At 34.7% G+C, this 19,130-nt stretch overlaps 2 protein-coding genes across 2 annotated transcripts; one reads left to right on the forward strand and one right to left on the reverse strand.

Annotated features, from left to right (window-relative positions):
- Window positions 1-1,622: 1,622 nt before the first annotated feature.
- On the reverse strand, window positions 1,623-4,906 carry LOC136798435 (NACHT, LRR and PYD domains-containing protein 14-like). Its single transcript, XM_067055044.1, has 2 exons — window positions 3,917-4,906; window positions 1,623-3,466 (listed from the first exon to the last, which is right to left on the reverse strand). The coding sequence occupies exons 1-2, from the start codon at window positions 4,821-4,823 to the stop codon at window positions 1,677-1,679; spliced, it is 2,697 nt and encodes an 898-aa protein (XP_066911145.1). The 5' UTR covers window positions 4,824-4,906; the 3' UTR covers window positions 1,623-1,676.
- Window positions 4,907-8,408: 3,502 nt separating this feature from the next.
- Window positions 8,409-17,997, forward strand: LOC136798430 (integumentary mucin C.1-like). Its single transcript, XM_067055037.1, has 2 exons — window positions 8,409-8,696; window positions 14,684-17,997. Exons 1-2 carry the CDS (start codon window positions 8,639-8,641, stop codon window positions 16,252-16,254), a joined length of 1,629 nt encoding a protein of 542 aa, XP_066911138.1. The 5' UTR covers window positions 8,409-8,638; the 3' UTR covers window positions 16,255-17,997.
- Window positions 17,998-19,130: the final 1,133 nt, after the last annotated feature.

Below are 19,130 nucleotides of genomic sequence, written 5' to 3' on the forward strand. Positions count from 1 at the left end.
GCCCCCCCCCCCGGGGGAATAACATGGTTTAGAGGGTGATTTAACCCAAATCACCCTCTAGACCATGTTATTACTAGTATACATGATCCTAAAATTTTAAGATTACAATATCATCTAGTCTACTTCGATCGAATCTGGACTTAAAATCATCATAAAGTAAAATTCAGTCGAAAGCAGCAGACAAGATCACGATCTACCTTAAGTGGATGAATTTTGGCGTGGATTTAATTTGGCGATTGGCCTAAATACGATTTTTGGCGGGGATTTAATTTGGCGAATTGGAAATTTTGTCACATTGAAATGGGTGAAAATTACTCAAAAATATGCTAAAAAGTTGTGATTTTTCACATAATTGCACGATGAGTTATTTTTTCTTCTTTGGCGCGCTTTCAAAGAGAGCAATTAATCGTTAATTGTATCCTGTAGAGAGCAATTAATCGTTAATCACACTCTTCAATGACGCGCCAATGTTTACAAAATTGATTTTAATGTTTTTCTTACATTTTTTTATCGAACGTTTTAATTGCATTCGAAATTCATTTTGTGAGAAATAAAATCTTTAAGCAAACAATAAAAGAAAAACATAAAGAGAAGAGTAAAATGTAAAACTTCCAGTGTAATTTACTTTCCTGACAGAGAAAAAAAGTAGTGAACAAAATTGTGCGATTAGCTCGTAATCACATAATAACTCGTACAATTCGAAAATTGCACTCGTGATTTTGTTGTTTCGAATTTTCCTCGTCCTTTCGGACTCGGAAAATTAATAACAAAAAAATCACTCGTGCAATTATTCTCAAATTGCACTCGTTATCATGTGATTACATATACTAATTCTCTTTTTGTTAAATTTGGCGTGGATTTAATTTGGCGAATTGCCGAATTTGGAAATTTTGGCGAGGATTTAATTTGGCGAATTTTAGCAAAATTCGCCAAATTCGCCAAATTTAATCCCCGCCAAAATTTATCCACTTAAGGTATTCCAACTCAAATTTGTATATTTATTGACACAATTAATAATTTCAAAATAATTGTATAGAAAACATTCTAAGCTTTCAGCGATAGACCTTAATTCGAATTCGTGAACCTCAGACTCATGGTATTTTACACAAGACACTCTTACAGACCCACTGAAACACCTTCCCACTGGAAAAATTGGCAAAAAGATCGTCCCCTAGTGGGAAATTATACTATTTTGGCCCCGGTGAAAACAACCAGATGAGCAAATCTACTGTGCTAGTCTTTTTATCCACAATCGAAAACGATGAAATTTAAATCCCCAGCCATAAAAACACATGGGAATAACAATGCCCATCAAGTTTTGGTCCGTTATTTAAATCCTACCGGGGCTGTGAGAAGGGGTTGTTTTTGTGTAACTAACTCAACAAAATGGTTTCCAAGTGAGAAATTGACATTCGCCGTGTTTAACGTTCATGTTTTCTTAGTAATTTAGAATTCCAAATCAAATTTATAGTTAAGGTTTAAGTCCATAAACATCAACATCAACCTTTTTTTTACCAAAATTGATACCTTTCACAGGGTTTTTGAAAACTGGTTGTTAGTTGCGTTATTTTGCTTACATTAGCGAAGTTAAGTAAATCGGTAAAATCACGACGACGAACGAAAATAAAACGAAGAATCTTGCTAGAATAGGACCGACAAGATAAATTATTCGATATTTACTTATTGCCCTTTATAACAATTTTCTTCTGTTTGATGTATTCTTTCAACATATCTCGAAGTTCATTATCCATGTAAGGTTTAAGAGCGGAACCCACGATAGCCACCGGTTTCGATAGAGTCACTTCTTTAAAGTTTTGAAATCCGAATTCATATAAAATCAAAGCATTTATTACAGGTGTGACGTCATACTTTTCATCTCTTGGACTCCGTTTCGGTGATTCTGTTTTGTTTTTATTGTGCTGAGTCAGCAGTTGTCCTAACTGTTTGCTTTTATGATGATCATCGTCTCTAATCGATTTCAAAAATCCGCGCAATGTTTGAATTTTCTCTGAATCGTGGCAATTACATGATTGTAAGATGTCATCCAGTGTTAAATTACTGTTAAAAAGTCGACAGAATTTCTGCATGTGTGGGTCAGAAGTTGAATTTGGTACTGAAGCACCGGCAAATGCTCCAAGAATAACCAGTATGTTCTTATTCATAATAGTTTTAGATTCTTTCGTGAATCCATTCGAAAAAACGTATAAAGCCAATAGGAAATCTTTAAAAATACGATGTAAGAATTGATAACTGAATGAATAAGGTTTATCAATGTTATTGTTTAGTTTAATGATAAAACCAGCCTCCAATAAAGTCTCAATGTTCGATTCCACTGGCAAGTCTTCCAGCTGAAAATCTACCATCTTACTAGTTTCCAAGTGAAACACAGCCGTTGCTAAGTTAATGCAAGACTCTTTGAATGATGGTTTTATAAACATCCCGTTCAGGGTTGACGCTTCTTTGAATTGGCGTTTCCAGAGGCGGCATATGAACATTAGTGTGAACATGGTCGTATTATCTTGGGGAAGGTTTTCATCCGTTAACAGTTTATTATCAATGAGTTCACACATTCCTTGACAGATTGATGGTACAATCATTAAGTCATACAAAACCTTATTAGATTTTACTGCATCGATCACCTCTTTAGGAGGTGTGTCATCTTTTAAATAATCTGTTAGATAATTGTTAACCGATTTGAAGCTCAATCCACCCAACTCCACAACTTTTAAGGAAATTTTATCATTCTTTTCTTGTGCTGGTATTAAGGAGACTGAAGCTAACGTTTGAAGATAATCTGGGTGTGTTGTGATGATCCTTGTGAAAGGGATTTTCTCACTTCTTGGATTCAGTAAATCGAAAACAGCTTTGACGAATGACGAAGGTTCTTCACTGGACTTTTTAAACTCATCCAAAGAAGAATATTGATCGAATCCATCCAAAACCAATAGACAATTAATCTCTGATTGAATCGTAATTAGCAAGTCTAATGGTAAATTGGGATAGAAATGTTCTAGAATCTCCTCAGCTGTGATGCCAGGTTGGTTCTGAAAGCGAGTCAACTGTCGGAAATGTAAAACAAATACAAAATTAAACTCAAACTTTGACGAGCTTCCCCAGAGCTGATCACAACCCCATTGATATAAAATAGTATCAATGAGGGTCGATTTACCAATACCTTCTTGTCCAATTAAAATCAAGCATTCTGAAGGTGTTTTAATCAGATTCTCTAACGTCATGATCTTATTTTCGAACGGGATAAACTTCTTTTGTCGAGCCACCAGATCCCGCACACTGGGTAGGAAACTAGACGTTTCATTGTACGTTTTGGCATAATAATCTTCAGTGACGATAGTTAGGATAGGTTTCATAGTGGTGGCTTTGATTCTACCATTTCCACATGTGTCAACAGCCATCTGGAAACGCACTTTGCTGGCTTCTTTCAGGTCCTTCGATTGTTGCAAGATACCTATGAATGAAAAGATGGAATGTTAAGCAATATATACATGCCATTCGTACAGCTCTGTCTGTTGATCAAAAAGAATTAACCATGCGTGTGAAGGGGGTACAAAGCCAAAATGGCGTTTCGTATGTGCGAGCCACTAGGGTCCCTGTTTTACACTCTCTAAAGTCTCTCAAAGGTCATTCTTGTAATTTGGACCAATATTTGAATTTTTTTGCTGAAAATTGGGAAAATAGGCTCTTATAGGGACGTATTTTCCAACTTTGGCTCGGATTTTGGCACATGTACGTAGATGCTATGGCGTGTTTTTTTATTGTATTTTTCTTTTGACCACATTTTTCGCAAATGCATTAATTGGCAAAGATGTGAGGGAATTTTTTCCGCAAAGGTTGTTTAAACCTTGTTTATTATCTTGATTCTGATCATAATTTCCTTTAAAAAAAATTAGAATCTCACTATTTTCGTCGGCTAAATTTTCAGAGATGTGTAATTTCATTCCCTCGACGACACATCTTAATAACTGCTCATTATCCTCATTCAAATTTGCCGGTAACGATTCTGACTGATTCTCTTGCATCTGTTGCTGTTCTATCTCCTCCAGTCGTTCATCAATCTGGCTCTGATATTCGGCCATTTGGGATATGACCCCAAAAGCGGACTCTCCTAAGGATGATTGGTCCATGGACTCTAAATAAGCCTCAAGTCCTTCTTTCAAAGTCTCAAATTCAAGCCGAGAGATTTTCTTCTGTTTTTCATTGCAAGTTTTTTCGTATTTATCGACTAGAACTTGGAAAACAACTTTGTAGTATTTACTAATACGACCTGTTTTCATTTTCTGGAATACCTGAAGATTCCTGTAGTTCAAGCCGTTTAAAATAATCTCAATTTCATCCCATAAATCATCAAACTGTTCTTCGTTTTTAATATCTCGTACGCTCATTACTTTCATTTTAGCGTGTAGTTGTTTAGCTAACAAAACAGCGGCTCCTCGACTCCCATCTCCTAGCTTCGGCAACATCTGGCTCCAACCTCGACTTCCTTTAGGAGGATCCAGTTCCGTCATACCGATAATAAGTGCTATAATAGTAGGAACGTCTAACGTCTTTGTTCGGCACACGCCTTGTTGTTGACACGACTCCTCGCATTCAGCATTGCACACGTGACAAATAGTATCCCATTGTGTTTTGGTAATCACATTACTTAGCCTAGTTTCTTCTTCTTCTCGAAATTTTTGCAATATAGCATAGACTAGTTCCTCATCTTTTGGAAATCCTCCGATATCTTCATCATGCAGAACATGAAGTAAAGCATCTTTGACAAATAATCGATAAGCTGAGGTCACTCGTAACCAATACTCAAACATGGTACGTTGAACACTGCCAAATTTCTCACACTTCTATCTCCTCGTTTTTCAGTTCAAAATGACCCTTCAACTTCCCTCTGTATAAACTGTATATATCAATCAACTTGATGTCGTCTCGGGAAACTAGCTTTCCGTGAATAATTTAAAATTGTCTATTGGTAGTTTTACGATCCAGTATAAAATATTCTTGAATTGGATTGATTTGAATACTGAATTTCAATCAATTGGTAAAATTTGTTTGAGCTAAGATGTCATCTTATTTTCATGTTAATTTTGTATTGAAAATTCATTTGGACTTTCTCCTATTGTGAATAACTTTATTTTTGGACTAATAAATACTCAATTGAAATGACTTCAACTCGATCTAATATTTATACAAAATTTGTCTAACAATATATATAATTTTGTTGAACATTGTCAATTGGCCCTGACACTAACCCAACTAAACCTTTGGTCAGTCAAGCTCCCACAGGCTATAAAGAGAGAAACAGAACAAATACAGAAAATAATAAATACAGAAAAAGAACAAAGCCCTAGCCGAAAATTAGACTAAAAAGATTTCAAATTGATATTTGTGTAAATTGATTTAGCGGTGTCATTTTCAACAAACTACTCGCATCACCATGCAACCCTGTGACAGGCCTGTTGGGATCCCGCCCTCTTACTACTACTGGTAATATTACAACCCCCTTGGAAAACTAAATTGAACTCTCATTCACTGACATTCTGAGAGGAATAAGATTTTTCAGATGTAAAAACAAAATTAAAAATTCTGCAAAACGAGTATACTTTGATGTTGTGCACGCATGAGCTCAAGCATGGATAGAATTTGCTCACCACATTGGTGATGCCTTAACAAATGGATCCTGGGTGATATGTGTTATCAATTCCCAATCAAAATAAAAAAGTTTTAAAAACTGTTAAATTTCTTACTGAAATCAAATCGCATCAAATCGCATATGTACTTTGATCGCATCAATCGCATATGTACTTTGATCGCATCAATCGCATATGTACTTTGATCGCATCAATCGCATATGTACTTTGATCGCATCAATCGCATATGCATTTTGATCGCATCAATCGCATATGCATTTTGATCGCATCAATCGCATATGTACTTTGATCGCATTTTTTAAAATTAGGCCTTAAAAATATTTTTCCGATTACCTTTAAAATTGACCTGGACCTGTTTTTTTGCATATTTTTCCAGCTCTTGAGAACCCAGGAATTTTTACCATGGGGATTCTAAATGGAGATATATTTGGAGTTCCTCAATGGAGGGGTAACGCCTATATTGTATTTTTAGCGTGTTTATTTTTTGTCCGTTTCTAGGGACATGACCCCATTCTCCTTTTTCTTCAAATTATATACCCTCTTAATTGATTCATTACGACGTCATTCCCGAGGGAATCATATTGTTCTTTTATTGTTAGTGTTTTGTGGTCAGAAAAATCAAACATCATTTTTCATTGGTTGGTTGGTGCATTGCTCATAATATTTGTTTAAACTTACGCAACTTGCGTCAAACTAAATATTTAGGTCTTTTTTCATAGTATAGAAAGGAGCCCCCTAAAGGAGGCACGTCCCTATGCTGGCAAAGTAGAATAAACAAAAGAGCCTCGCAAAATTTTAGGTCACACGGCGCCGAAAGTGGATAACTGTTCTTTCTTTTGTTTAAAAATGCCGTGAAAGCAAACGAGACACGTATAATGATGTCTTTTAATTGTTTTCTCTCCTTCGGCCCTTGCAAGCTGCAATTCTTTACCGAAATTAATACAACTAATTCCACGGAGTAAGTTAAAATACTTCACATAAGTCACAAGTGATATAGCAAATGTAATGGTCTAGCCCGCTTGTTTGACCAAAACATTAATGATAGCGTTGGCATTTGCTTAAAAAAACAAGAGGGAAAGCGACTGAGTTCTGTAGACCGATTCCGTGTGATGTCATTTTCACCCACGACACCGGGGGGGGGGGGGGGGTACCAGGGTAAAATGGGTTACGGGGATGCGCAGCTGGTAGGGTACCTTTTTTCACCTCCATGAGTCCCAGGTGGGGTCGCAAAAACACCAAACTGAAAAAATTAGTCCCTCGAGTGTCTTTTTGGAAAACTTGGGTAAAAAGTAGAAAATTTTCTAATTTTAGTCCCATTCAGGGTCACTTTTTCCTCAAATTTTGGCAAATTTTTTCCAAAAAAACAGTCCCCCGTAGGGTCCATTTTTCGAACCTTAGCGGAGCACCCCCGTCGGTCGGCAAGAGAGTACCCCCTGGGCCACGATCAGCCATTTACCGACGAAATGGTAGAAAGAATATGTACAGGATGATTTAATAACACCTTGATAGCTCAAAGTCTTTAAATATTTCTCGTTTGGACCTGCGCATAGTTTTTTGTTTGCTTTTGTTTTGTGGGTGAAATTTTATGTCAGTTAGGAACAGGTAGCTTTCCTTGAGGTTTGCTTTAATTGGTATAATGGGTAGCAGAGAAATGTATGTCAAACTGTCTCACTATGTAGGCCCAGCTATGAATTTTAATAATTATTTTCGTACCATTTCATATCAAAAGCTTATGAAACAAAAAAAATCTTTAATCCTGATGTACATCCATCAAAATTTCTTTATAAAATGTCAAACATTTTTTTTTAGAAAATTTATGACTGATGCTGTCAAAATAAAGTTTCACCCTCTTTTCTCTTATAAGCTTGCTTTTCGATATAAAATATGTCTGGGTAGGGTACAAAGAAAATTCTTTAAACAATTGTCAATATTTTTCCTCAAAGATATCCTATTCCCCAATGGCGAGGGCTCTTGAAGGAAGATAATTAAAAAAAATAAAGTTTTAGATTTGAGGTAGAACTGAGGTAGTTTCTCACAGTTTTTTAAGTAAACGGTTTTAAAAAGGAAACTGATTTAAATTTGTTGTATTTCTAAAGGAAAATATTTTTGTATTTTGAGAAGAGAATATGTTTTCATTTTGAAGTCTAAGGCTTTTTTTTGGAAGGGGAACATCCTCGATATATTTGAATGTAGGTTTTGAAATGAGACGACTGTAGGGTAATCAAATTATTATAAGCAGGATAAAAAACCAAAATATATAAAAACAAAAGAAAGTCGATCTTTAAGCGATTTTAGCAATCGATTATACCATTCAGATCGATAAGATAAAATCATCAAATTCTTCTCATTCCAGACTTTTAAAAGCTCCTGCAAAGAATTGGAAAGAGAAAAAAAAACTTAAACAGTTTATATATAAATTCTTTGTTACATAAGAGGTCTCAGATTTTCTTGAGAACAAAGAAACTTGAATATAAGAACAATGAAAACAATAGGATTGTAAAATAAGACAAAAAGCAAAAATAGTACTTTTTTTTTGTCTAGAAAGTAGAGCAGAAGTTCGTGGTCTGATTCATATGAATGATCAATAAAGCGTCAGGTCAAACCCTTTTAAAAAAAGAAAAACTTATTTCAACTTTAAAGGATTTACATAATTTTACATAATTAACTTTTGTCATTCGAAAATGATTGTTGTCAATTTTTACTCCCTTGATTTTCACTACGAAAAAAATTTCATACTATCATTTTACATTTTTATTCGAACAACTGTTATAATAGTTAAGCGCTTGTGGTGGACCTAACAACCTCTTTTTATTGGTTTTTTTGGATTTGATTGTGGTTTCCAGTCTTCTCGTGGATTGATTTTTACTTTCGGAGCCTAAATATAATTTTGATGTTTTTCTCTTGATTTTAGCAGAAATTTTGATACTTGCAATATTAGAATATTAAATATCAAGTTGGATAAATTCTGGACGGAAAAAATGTTTCGGAGCAAAGAACTAGTTGTGGTTTTAATTTCATTATTGACTATTACTTATGGTAAGTTTAATTAAGAATCAGTTAATGACTTCTATAATTTCGTTGCGACGCATTTACGTAAAATTTTTTGTGGTAGATTTTTATTTTGCATTTGAGTAAGAATAATGTTGAGGAGAAGCATGCTTTAAAAAATGTTGCTTCCAAAAATCTATTATGTAGTAACTTGACTGAAAAACACTCGTAGCATCGGTAAAATGTCCGTTATTCAAAACGCTTTAAAAATTTAAAATTATCACTTCAAGGCTAGGCCTTAAAGTAGACGATATTGTAATTTTGGTGAGATACCCGCTAGGTAGTCATTTTTAACAGAATTTTAAGTTAACGCCTGCTTCAGAAAGTCATTTACAGATGAATTTTACGCGTCTGTGTAAATCCTTAAGTCAGTCAAGATGTATTGTTGTGAAATATTTTTAGACTGTTGCAGACGTTAAATCAATATTTGAAGAAAATGTCATATCGCATGGATTGTTCACTCCTTTCAATTATGGAAAAATTAAAATTGTCTACATTTCGTTTGACTGATAAGATCGAAAATTAATCAATTCCAAATTGTAAAGTTAAGAATTGAAAAGAAATTCCACTCCAAGAGTCATCCGTGAGAAATAATTGAAAACTAGATATTCAGCACGACTTGAAATGCCAAACTATTGTACCTCCGACCCTTAGAGAGACAAATCGATTAAAAAGTGATTCTTAAATATTTTTTGAGTTTAAATGCTTTTCGTGCTTCTTAAAGAGACCCAAAAGGGGGGAATTCCAACCCTTAGAGAGACTTTTTTGACTTTTTGTTGTTTTTATAACCCTTAGAGAGACTTGGGAATTTTCTAAGTAATCCCAACCCGGGGTTTGTGCAAGGGTACTGTTTCATTGAACCGAAAAAGTTTTAGGCAATTGCTTAGAGGAGCTAAATTGAAGTTTCCGATCGGTTGGAAATCAATATAATGATATCGATTAGTATAAGGCAAAGCAAAAATTGAATTGTTTTTCATGTCAAATCATGGTTTTTCTTGTATCATAACCCTTAAAAATATATCTTAAAAGAGGGTTGTTAAGCTCTTGAATTGTTGACAATGTAAAGAATCTTTTGGGTCGAAAGGATTTTTTTCTCAAATTAAGAGTAGGCACACCTATTAGTAAAAACACCCCCTTCTCAAAGACCCGGTAGGATTTTTTCAGCCAGTGGGGATAAAAATAACGTACTGAAATTCGATGGGGATTGATATTCCCTTATTTTTTATGACTAAGGATTTCAATTCTTTTGTTTTCAAGTCAGAAAATTCAGTGAGGAATCCTAAAACTCAGATTGGTCTAAATGGCCAACAAATCCAATCTCATGTTAAAATATCTGTGCCAGCTCTTAACGCAGATTAAGACTTAGGGAAGAATAAGTCTTGTGGAAAAACATATGTAGCACAATATATGTATTTCTTAAGGGCGCATTTCAAAAAAAAATCTTATGCTATGGTTGACGTGTGATATAAAAGTTAAGAAATAATTCGACTTTCTTTATCGATCGAAAGTTATTTTTATAAACTGCTGGATTAAGTAGTGATACATCACTTTCAAGTAAAGACTAAACTCAACATTCTTTATGGTGGATTATAGTGACCCACATATAGATACATCAATCTCTAGAACAGTTTTATTTTTGATAACATTCTTATGATGAGGTGAAGTTTCGATTAATCTATTGTTTTTAAAAGTAGTACAGTCGAACTGGATTTCTCCCTGTTTTACACCCATACACGTTTTTATATGAACAAAATATATAAGAACATAAGGCTTCGATGGCCAAAATATTAAACGTTTTATTTTTACATAAGTGTTCCCGTTTCATATCAGACACGTGTTTTATACAGCACCTGACCCCGAGAATGTAGGTGAAATTTGAATCAGACCTGAAAGATGTAGATTTGCATTTTAGAAAACATTGAATGTTTTCAAGGAAATTTTGAACTCCCAAAATCCTTTCCCAGGGGTTAGTTTTATTACTTTTGATAGATAGGCTAATTGTTTTTGTCCTTGAAGTTGACTCCCATTTTCGTTAACCCCCAGAATGTAGGTTTGGTTTTATGGCTTTAAATCTAGTAATAGTAAAATGTTGATATTTTTTCAATTGGATTAATTATAACAGCAAATTTTAGAAATATTTTGTGCCAAAACAGTATTCTAAAGAGCACTTTGTTATTCTGAAAATTGAATTTTTTTGCTTTTTAACCCCCAGAATGTAGGTGAAAAGATTTGGTTGTTGAGAGCGGAATTTTAGTATTCATCGGAAATGATTGTTCTCTTAGTGAAATTTATGATTTATAAATAGAGCCTGACAAAAGTTTAACAAAGATATTAATTTTATCGTGCTACCAATGAGGAAAAGTAAAAGAAAGGACGAAAAGAAGAGACATGAAAATTGTTTTTATTTTGTAGGTTGAAAATTTCGTGTGTTAAATATGTAAATAATGTAACAATACCCCTCCCTCACAGCCCCAGTGGAACTTTTTTCCACAGCGGGGACAAAAATTTCTACTAAAGGCCCAATGGGGATAAAAATTCTATTGTTCCAAACTTAGGCAAATCTTCTGATTGGGCTTGGGTCCCAGTAGGTCTGGGACACGTCGTAAAAGCTCAAAATGTCAACATTAATCATCTCTCAGGTAGTACTTTCATGTAATGAAAGTACAAGAAACAAGTTTTATATAATTTGACAGACTTTTCATGTCGGGTTATAAAGGCCCCCAAATTGTAGGTCAACTAACCCTAAAAGGTAGGTCAAACATTTTCGTCAAAATATCTAACTTAGAACAATAAATATTGAAATGAACTATTTTCCCCATTTCCTTAGTTCATTAGGAATAAGAAAATACCCTATCATCAGAACTTGATTCCAATAGATTTCGATTTAGAGAGGATTTATTTAAAAAATGTCTCTATTCGGGTAGTATCCAATCAACTTCGATTCAGATTTCCGTTGGAAAAAATTAATTCAAGTTAAAATTTCATGTCTAGAAATAATAAGTAATATGTAACAGTATGCCCTGAAACAACTTTTCATGAAGTTGAACAATCGTTAAGGCTACAATGCTTAAAAATGAGAAACCTACATTCTCGGGGATTACTACATTCTCGGGGTCAGGTGCTGTACCAGGACAGTGTCTTCCTAGTGTCATCACTACCATACGTGCAGCTCTTAAGGGTATATTTTCCAAGCTTCTCAAAGTTCACTGTAAGGGTCGAAATCAGCAAAGATGAGAAAAATTGCACTCTAAGGGTGTAAAATTTCGAAAATCTGACCATATTTTGCCTGAACATGGTCAAAACTTTTCAAGAAAATGCACCGTAAGGGTCGAATTTTCGTTCAAATTTTACAACATCTTCTCTGCATGGCAAGGGCAAAGACCTATTTTTGGGTCGCACGTATGGTCGTTTTTCAATCGAGTGCCCTCCTTGGGTGGGCACCCGCCAACCCGCCATCAGGATATCAGAACTATGTATATAACATTGTTATAACAACTGGGGTTTAAGCCGATGGGCATAATTAACACTAATGGGGGACGGGAAATTTCACTACGCAGTTTAAAACATATTTCAAAGGAAAATTGGAATTGATATAAAATCGCAAACTGAAAATTAAAAATATAAAAGTTTGTCTTAATCGTTCAAAGATCATCATATGACACCTTGTAGAATATTTGAACCTTGCTGATTTTCAAATTCGAGTTAAGATTTTCGTATATTTCTTTGATAAAAAGTGACTACCTTGTGAAGTAGGTATATCTTTGCTATTTTTGCCCGATATTGCATAACTTTCTCATATAGCATAAATTAGGACAGAGAAATTGTTTAAAAAATAAAGTGTCCGCATACATTTTAGGGTTGCCGGGTGACATTTGAGTGCCGGATGACATTTGAAAATTGGAAATTTGTGGGTCAACTATTGCGAAAAGAGTCGACAATTTGGAAATTATGGGGTCCTTAAGGGACCATTAGCGAGATTATGAATGTCCCCCATTTACCAAGGCACCTATGCCATCTTTCAATTCCTTCCAATTTTCATGTATTTTGAAATTCACGTGTTGAAGGTTTTATGTAACCTGTGTCAGGCTACACTCCTATCAGATTTATTGTGTAATGTTAAGTTATAAATAATATAAGCAAAAGACAGTCACTTTAAGTTATCTTTCTAATAAGATTTTCCCGTTTTAATCTGACTTTTATACATAACTTTTACTTTCTAAAGTCTAAATCTCTCTTTCTTTTCAAAAAATAATAATTAAGATGCTTTTCGAACTTCTTTCTTACATGTATACTCTCGGGTGCCGTTTATTTTTTTTTGTCAAATTTCCTGCCTTATTAGGACCTGTACGTTTATTTATTTTGATGAATTTTCCCGCCTGTACGTTGATTCCCTCCTGTACGTTTATTTATTTTGACCCAATATCGCCCCATTCATACTGGAAAAAAATTGTTATTCTTTGTTCAAGTAAGACGTGTAGAAAGGCTGTTAATACACCTTTCCCGTAATTCAAACTTCTCAGAAATGGCCCGGGAAAATGCGCGCGTGCAGCCTTTCTACACGTCTTATGTAAAAACACGTTATGTAAAAATTTTTTGGGAGGTAAACGAACGCGTTTTTGCCTGCGAGGGATTAGGGAAAGTGGCTTTTCAGCTTCTAACTTTTGATAGCGATCTTCTTTTGGCAAAAGATTTTCAGGGTGGTATAATATTATGAATAGATTGAACATACTAAAATTTGAGGGGATTTTGTTCGACAGAACTTAAGAAAAGCTAAAAAAAACAACTTATATATATAACTTATATATACTTAAAGTATATGCAGTAGAAAATCTCAATTCTAAAAGCATTCTCAATTTGCCCGAGCTCTACGCTTTTGTTTTGATTTGTCATTTCCGACCAGTTCCCTTAACATTTACCTTGATCCGTTTCAAACCAAAACTTTGGTGAAATTCAGACAAAAGGAGATGAGCATTTTACCTTAGCAAAGAATGACAGTTTAAAACTATTGTCAAGTTAAGTAATAATATGTATATGCATAATATTTTAGGAATTTTAAACTAGCTATATCGCGCAAAACTGAAATTACTATGCACATTTCAAGAAAATTTTTGAAAATCTCATATGTGTATCAAGGCACAATTAGGGTGATTTCTCGAATTCATACATGAATACTAGTGAATCGAAAAAAATGCGTGAATAGAAAATTGCGCGAACGTTAATTGAAAGTCAAAGAGCGAATCTCGAAAAGCGGCCGAAAAGTTAATGCATATCTGTCCGAGTTTTGCATATTTTCCCAAAGATGATCGTGCGTTGATTTCGAAAAACATTTTTGGTCCTCTGTGAGGTTCATCAACTGAGCCCAGGTATGAGTGGTATCAAGAGCCACTAAGAGTAAACACTCTCTGGCGTACGCAAGGCACGTATCATCTCCACCAAAGTCACTGATCACGAAGTTAATATATGCGCGAATAAGTTTACTTTACCATTACCGTGAGCATCATAGTTTAGCTTTCTCTCTGATTGAAACTTAACATTTTAGGATAGACTATAAATATCTTATCGCGCATGTCTCAAGCACATTATTATTGAAATAATCGAAGGTGGAGTGCCCACATCGTTATATCATGTATCTAGTTTTTACAATTCTTCTGGGATTCTGAGAATATCAGTGAAATGAGTGTTGTTTTAAGATGACTTTCCTTCATTAACTATTTTCTACGTTTTTTACTTGTGATTTGATTGGTACCTGAATGGTTGTCATGGTTACTTATGCATTCACTGAATGCGCACTGAATAGAATCGCAATCGGTCTTCACAGTGTATATTCACACAATACTTTTGCAATAGAATCTGTCCCTTTCAAACAGAAATCAAAGAACTGAGTACTCTTCAGCACAAAACATATTACCGTCTATCCGAGACAGAGTTTTATTACAGAAAGTCTAAATTTTCTATTTTTTAATATTTTTTTGCAGGTCAAGACGATATTTCGACGACGGTTTCAACTTCAGCAACAGAGATCACCAGTACAGTACAAACAGAATCTACTGAACAACCAGCATCAACTTCCACATCAAAACCAGTGGTAACTGAATCAACAGTCACCTATACGACAGATAGTGATGACACTACAACGCCTCAAACGGGGCCAACCATGGCGACAGAAACAACCGAACAGCCACAAACGCAAGCAACTAAACAACCTTCAACCACTGGGAATCCAAAGACAACACAATCTCAAGAAGATGAAACGACCACTCTGGCTCCAAGCGAATCTAACGTCTCTACCGAAGCTGAAATCACTTCTACGAAAGCTGAAATGACCTCTACCGAAACATTGACTGAGAAAACCTCAGAATCAAAAAATGTTGCACCAGAAGAGAAAGTCTCTTCAACCACAACGCCATTAAAAACCACTACTACACAATCATCAACAAAGGTAACATCAAAAACCAAAACTATAGCCCCGGAGAAAGTGACCACAATGGCTCCACCAGCTACTCAACCATCGGTAAAACAAACTACCAAACCATCTGAACAACCAAAACCAACAACAATGTCTCCAAAAACAGAATCCAAAGACGATAAAATGTCTTCAGTCACTTCGGGAGACAACCAAAAAAATCAAACAACAACAAAAGGGACAGTCGAAGATATGACAACCTCTACTAAAGCGACATCGTCAGAAACAACACCTAAAGTAGAAGAAAGTACAACAAAAGCAGCACCTGAAACAACCCAGAAGATCACTACAACAACAAAAATTGTTCCACTAAAACCACAAGCCGCTGATTCACAAGCCACAAAACAATCTAACTCTACAGAAGCTGTGACAACAGAAGAAACAGTTAAAACGACAACAGTCTCGAAGCCTGTCGTGACAACAGCAATGCTGGCAACCACGAAAAATATGACTACGTCTGCAGCTATAGCTACAACAACAACAACAACGACGCAGCCACCTGCTGTGATATTAGCAGATACAACCACAACAACTACTAGCACTCCAACGACCACAACCACAAGCAGCAAATCCCCAACTACAACTACAACAACCACTCAGTCTCCTGTCACAACGAAGAGCACAACCTCTGTTCCAACAACAACAACAACAGCAAGAACAACAAAATCAGTCCCTGAAACCACTACAAAGATGATAAGCCATACAACAACAACACCTTTGCAAACCACTCTTCCCGTAACTACAACAGAAGGAAAGACGGAACGATCTGAGTCTTCAACTAGGATTAGCACAGAAACAAATGTACCAACACTTATTCCAACCGGTGCTGCATCTACCAAAGACAAAGGGCAAGCAGTCGACATTGCCGTCATCGTGACGGTCATAGCTGCTCTACTTGTCGTCTTGCTTGTTGTCGGTTTTTTTGTGTACCGACGACGTCTCGCAAATAACCGTCGCGAGAGTGTAGTGAGTAAAAGTTTGGTAGAAAATTCTGATAAAGACATTGAAATGAAAGGTGACGGAAATGCTACAAAAAATGGAAAGAAAGACTCGACAAGTGACGGACAACATTTAATCGATTAAACCTGCCGATTATATATAGTAATACGATTATTTTTGATAATTAAATTTGCGTACTAGTCTAGTAAATACGAGTCAAAAACGTTAAAAAACAAAAATAGAAAACGCGTTTTCTTAATGGCTACATACACTACACAATATATTGTCAGGCAATATATTGATAATATATTGTTGAATGCCTGCAATTAATTGAAGAGGTGTCTGCGATATATTGTCAGCTAGATTTGCAATATTCCAACAATATAGGGGGATTGTTTACAGAAAGAAAATTCCTTTTTATGATAGGGCACAAGGTGTTTACTCGATACATTACGGACCGAAAACAATATTGTCGACTGTTGCTCACCAATATATTGTGTAGTCTAAGTAGCCCTTTAACTCTTGATACAACTGGAACCTAGTCTAGTAGTTTATTCGATAGAAACTGATTGGTTGTTGGAGACACTGGTCATCTTTAATGATTGAAATTGTGTATAACGAAACTAATAACAGCTTTACATTATACAAGACTATCGATGGATGGACAAATAACTTACCGCTGGTGAAAGCTATCGAAAAATGTTTTACATGATACAGTTGCTTTAAGAGAAATTTTCTTGACACGAGAATATAATTTTGAAAACCTTTTCATCGATCAATATTGATTGCGGCCATACTTAATGGCTTAATGCTTTTGTTTTGAAAGAAAGGTCAGTTTTCGGCATGTCTTTAACTTGCGTACGAGTAACTGATTTCGAAAATTATGGCAAATATTTTATCGAATTCCAGTCAGAATTAATACTTGTTCTATCTGAAAAGTATTCGTTAGTATACTTGGTGAATGAAAAAAATAAACCATTTTTTAAAAAGAAATTTTGCTTTTTTGTTTACGCTGCTGCTTTACGGGGGTATCTGCATGCCTCAAAAGTCTTCCCCGTAAAAGTAGTATTCAAATTATAAATCTTAAAAATCACTGTTGAAAAATGACATGACAGCGCGGTAATTGTCGTGTTTTTTTTTAACAAAAGATCAGAACAACAGAAACCAGAAAAATAAAAAAGGTTCTTCCATTCTTCAAAGCGCTCTTTCTCTGGAAAAAAGTATGATATTTGGAAATTGAGTAAAGTCTTGTTCTAAAATACTCTTTAAGGCCGGCAAGGTAATTGTTCTGTTTTATAGTATCGTACTTACCTATACCAATCCAAAAATTCCCTTAAAAACCAAAAGCGCCAAAATCGCAAAAAATTCGTATATTGCTGTGGTGTAGCCACTTTTTTTTTGCGATTTTGATTGTTAAGGGATCGATTGGATTGTTAAGGGACAGTTACCATAGTTACGGTATCACTTCAAGTAATTTAAGAAACTACTTCTTCAGTCGAATTCTTCGTGAACTAAAGATATTACAAGACATCGTAAAATATATCCTAAAGCCTATTCCAAAAAAATGGTAGTCCGAAAATTTTTATACATTGCTCTTGAAGGAGAAATTTTTTGCCAATTTTCTAAGAACAGATTTTAGATTAAATTTCGCGATTAATTTTTAAAGGTGATTTTTTCACCGAAACTGAGTAATCCAATCACAGTACTATTTAGGAATCAATTATTATATCAGAAGGAAATGTATATTATAATAAATCTCTCTTTGTAAATGTGAAATTATGTCATTTTTCAGTAGGTTTTCTAAAATATCAACTTAATTAGAAGTTGTAGAAGAATTTATATACATAGCCGATTATATGTAAGAAAGATATTAATACAAACCAGTGATGTTCATGACCCTGGGTTTCTTTTTTTATAAGAATATACTTTATAAGAACATTTATGATGACATTGCGCTAAGAATATCAATGACAAAATTTGGCAACAGAACCTAAAAATGCCATTTGCCTCAAAACTTCTTAAAGATGTCATTTTTTACTTCAGGTAATTATTACATGCTAAATCTAGTTTGGATTCTCACCTAAGAATACCATAAGAATATTTTAGGATGATTTCTCTTAAAGGTAAGGAATATTCATGATGAAATTGGCCAAAAATTCAAGAATAATGATAAGAATGCTATTTATAGAGATTTTACCATTCATTTGCCAATTATTTCCCAGCAATGCTAAAAGGTTCCCACAAAAATGCTAAATTTTTCCTTGAGGTATGTATTACATGCTAGATTTTGGCTAGGTTTGGATCCAAATCTGAGGATATTGTAAGAATATTTTAGGATGAGTATTCATTCAAGAGTATTCATCATGAAAAAAAAGCGTGTAGTCTTAAAAAAAAGTTTTTGCAATCGATTTTTCAACATTGAGCCTTATATGTCGGCAATATTTAAAGGGACATAAACGTAGTAAAATGTAAACATTGCGCGAACCACGTCCAAAACAAACTTGTAAAACAATTGAAACAATCAATACCTTTTTTGGACTTCCAAAGTCCCGCTAAGGGTCGGAAAAATCAGAAAATCAAATTTCAGTCCCACTAAGGGTCGGAAAAATAGGAACATTTCAACTTTTTACCCCCTGAAAGATAGAAATTTGGTCAAAATTGGTCAAATTTGTCCCGCTGAGGGTCGCAAAATTCCCAAAATTTTCCTTTGTAGGCTCTTTTTAGCCCACATTTGCCCAAAAAATTATTATTTCGAATATTGGGTTCTCTCAGATTTTAAACATTACCATTTTATATCATTGTGCAATAAATTAGAAAAAATACCGAGACAATCGCGAGAGAAATGCTCATTTCCCCTAAAAATGACAAAAAGGTATTACCCAAATATGAAAATCCGATTTTTACGGCCAAAAAAACTTTCCGGAAAAAACGGCTTCAGCCACTTTTTAAAAAGAACCTTGCCCTTTATCTTTATACGGAAAAAACAAATGAGATGTAATTTCACACAAAGTCCGAAAAAC

This window comes from Clytia hemisphaerica, unplaced genomic scaffold (genome assembly GCF_902728285.1).
Source record: "Clytia hemisphaerica strain Z4C2 unplaced genomic scaffold, Clytia hemisphaerica genome assembly, whole genome shotgun sequence".
NCBI classification, from domain to species: Eukaryota; Metazoa; Cnidaria; class Hydrozoa; order Leptothecata; family Clytiidae; genus Clytia; species Clytia hemisphaerica.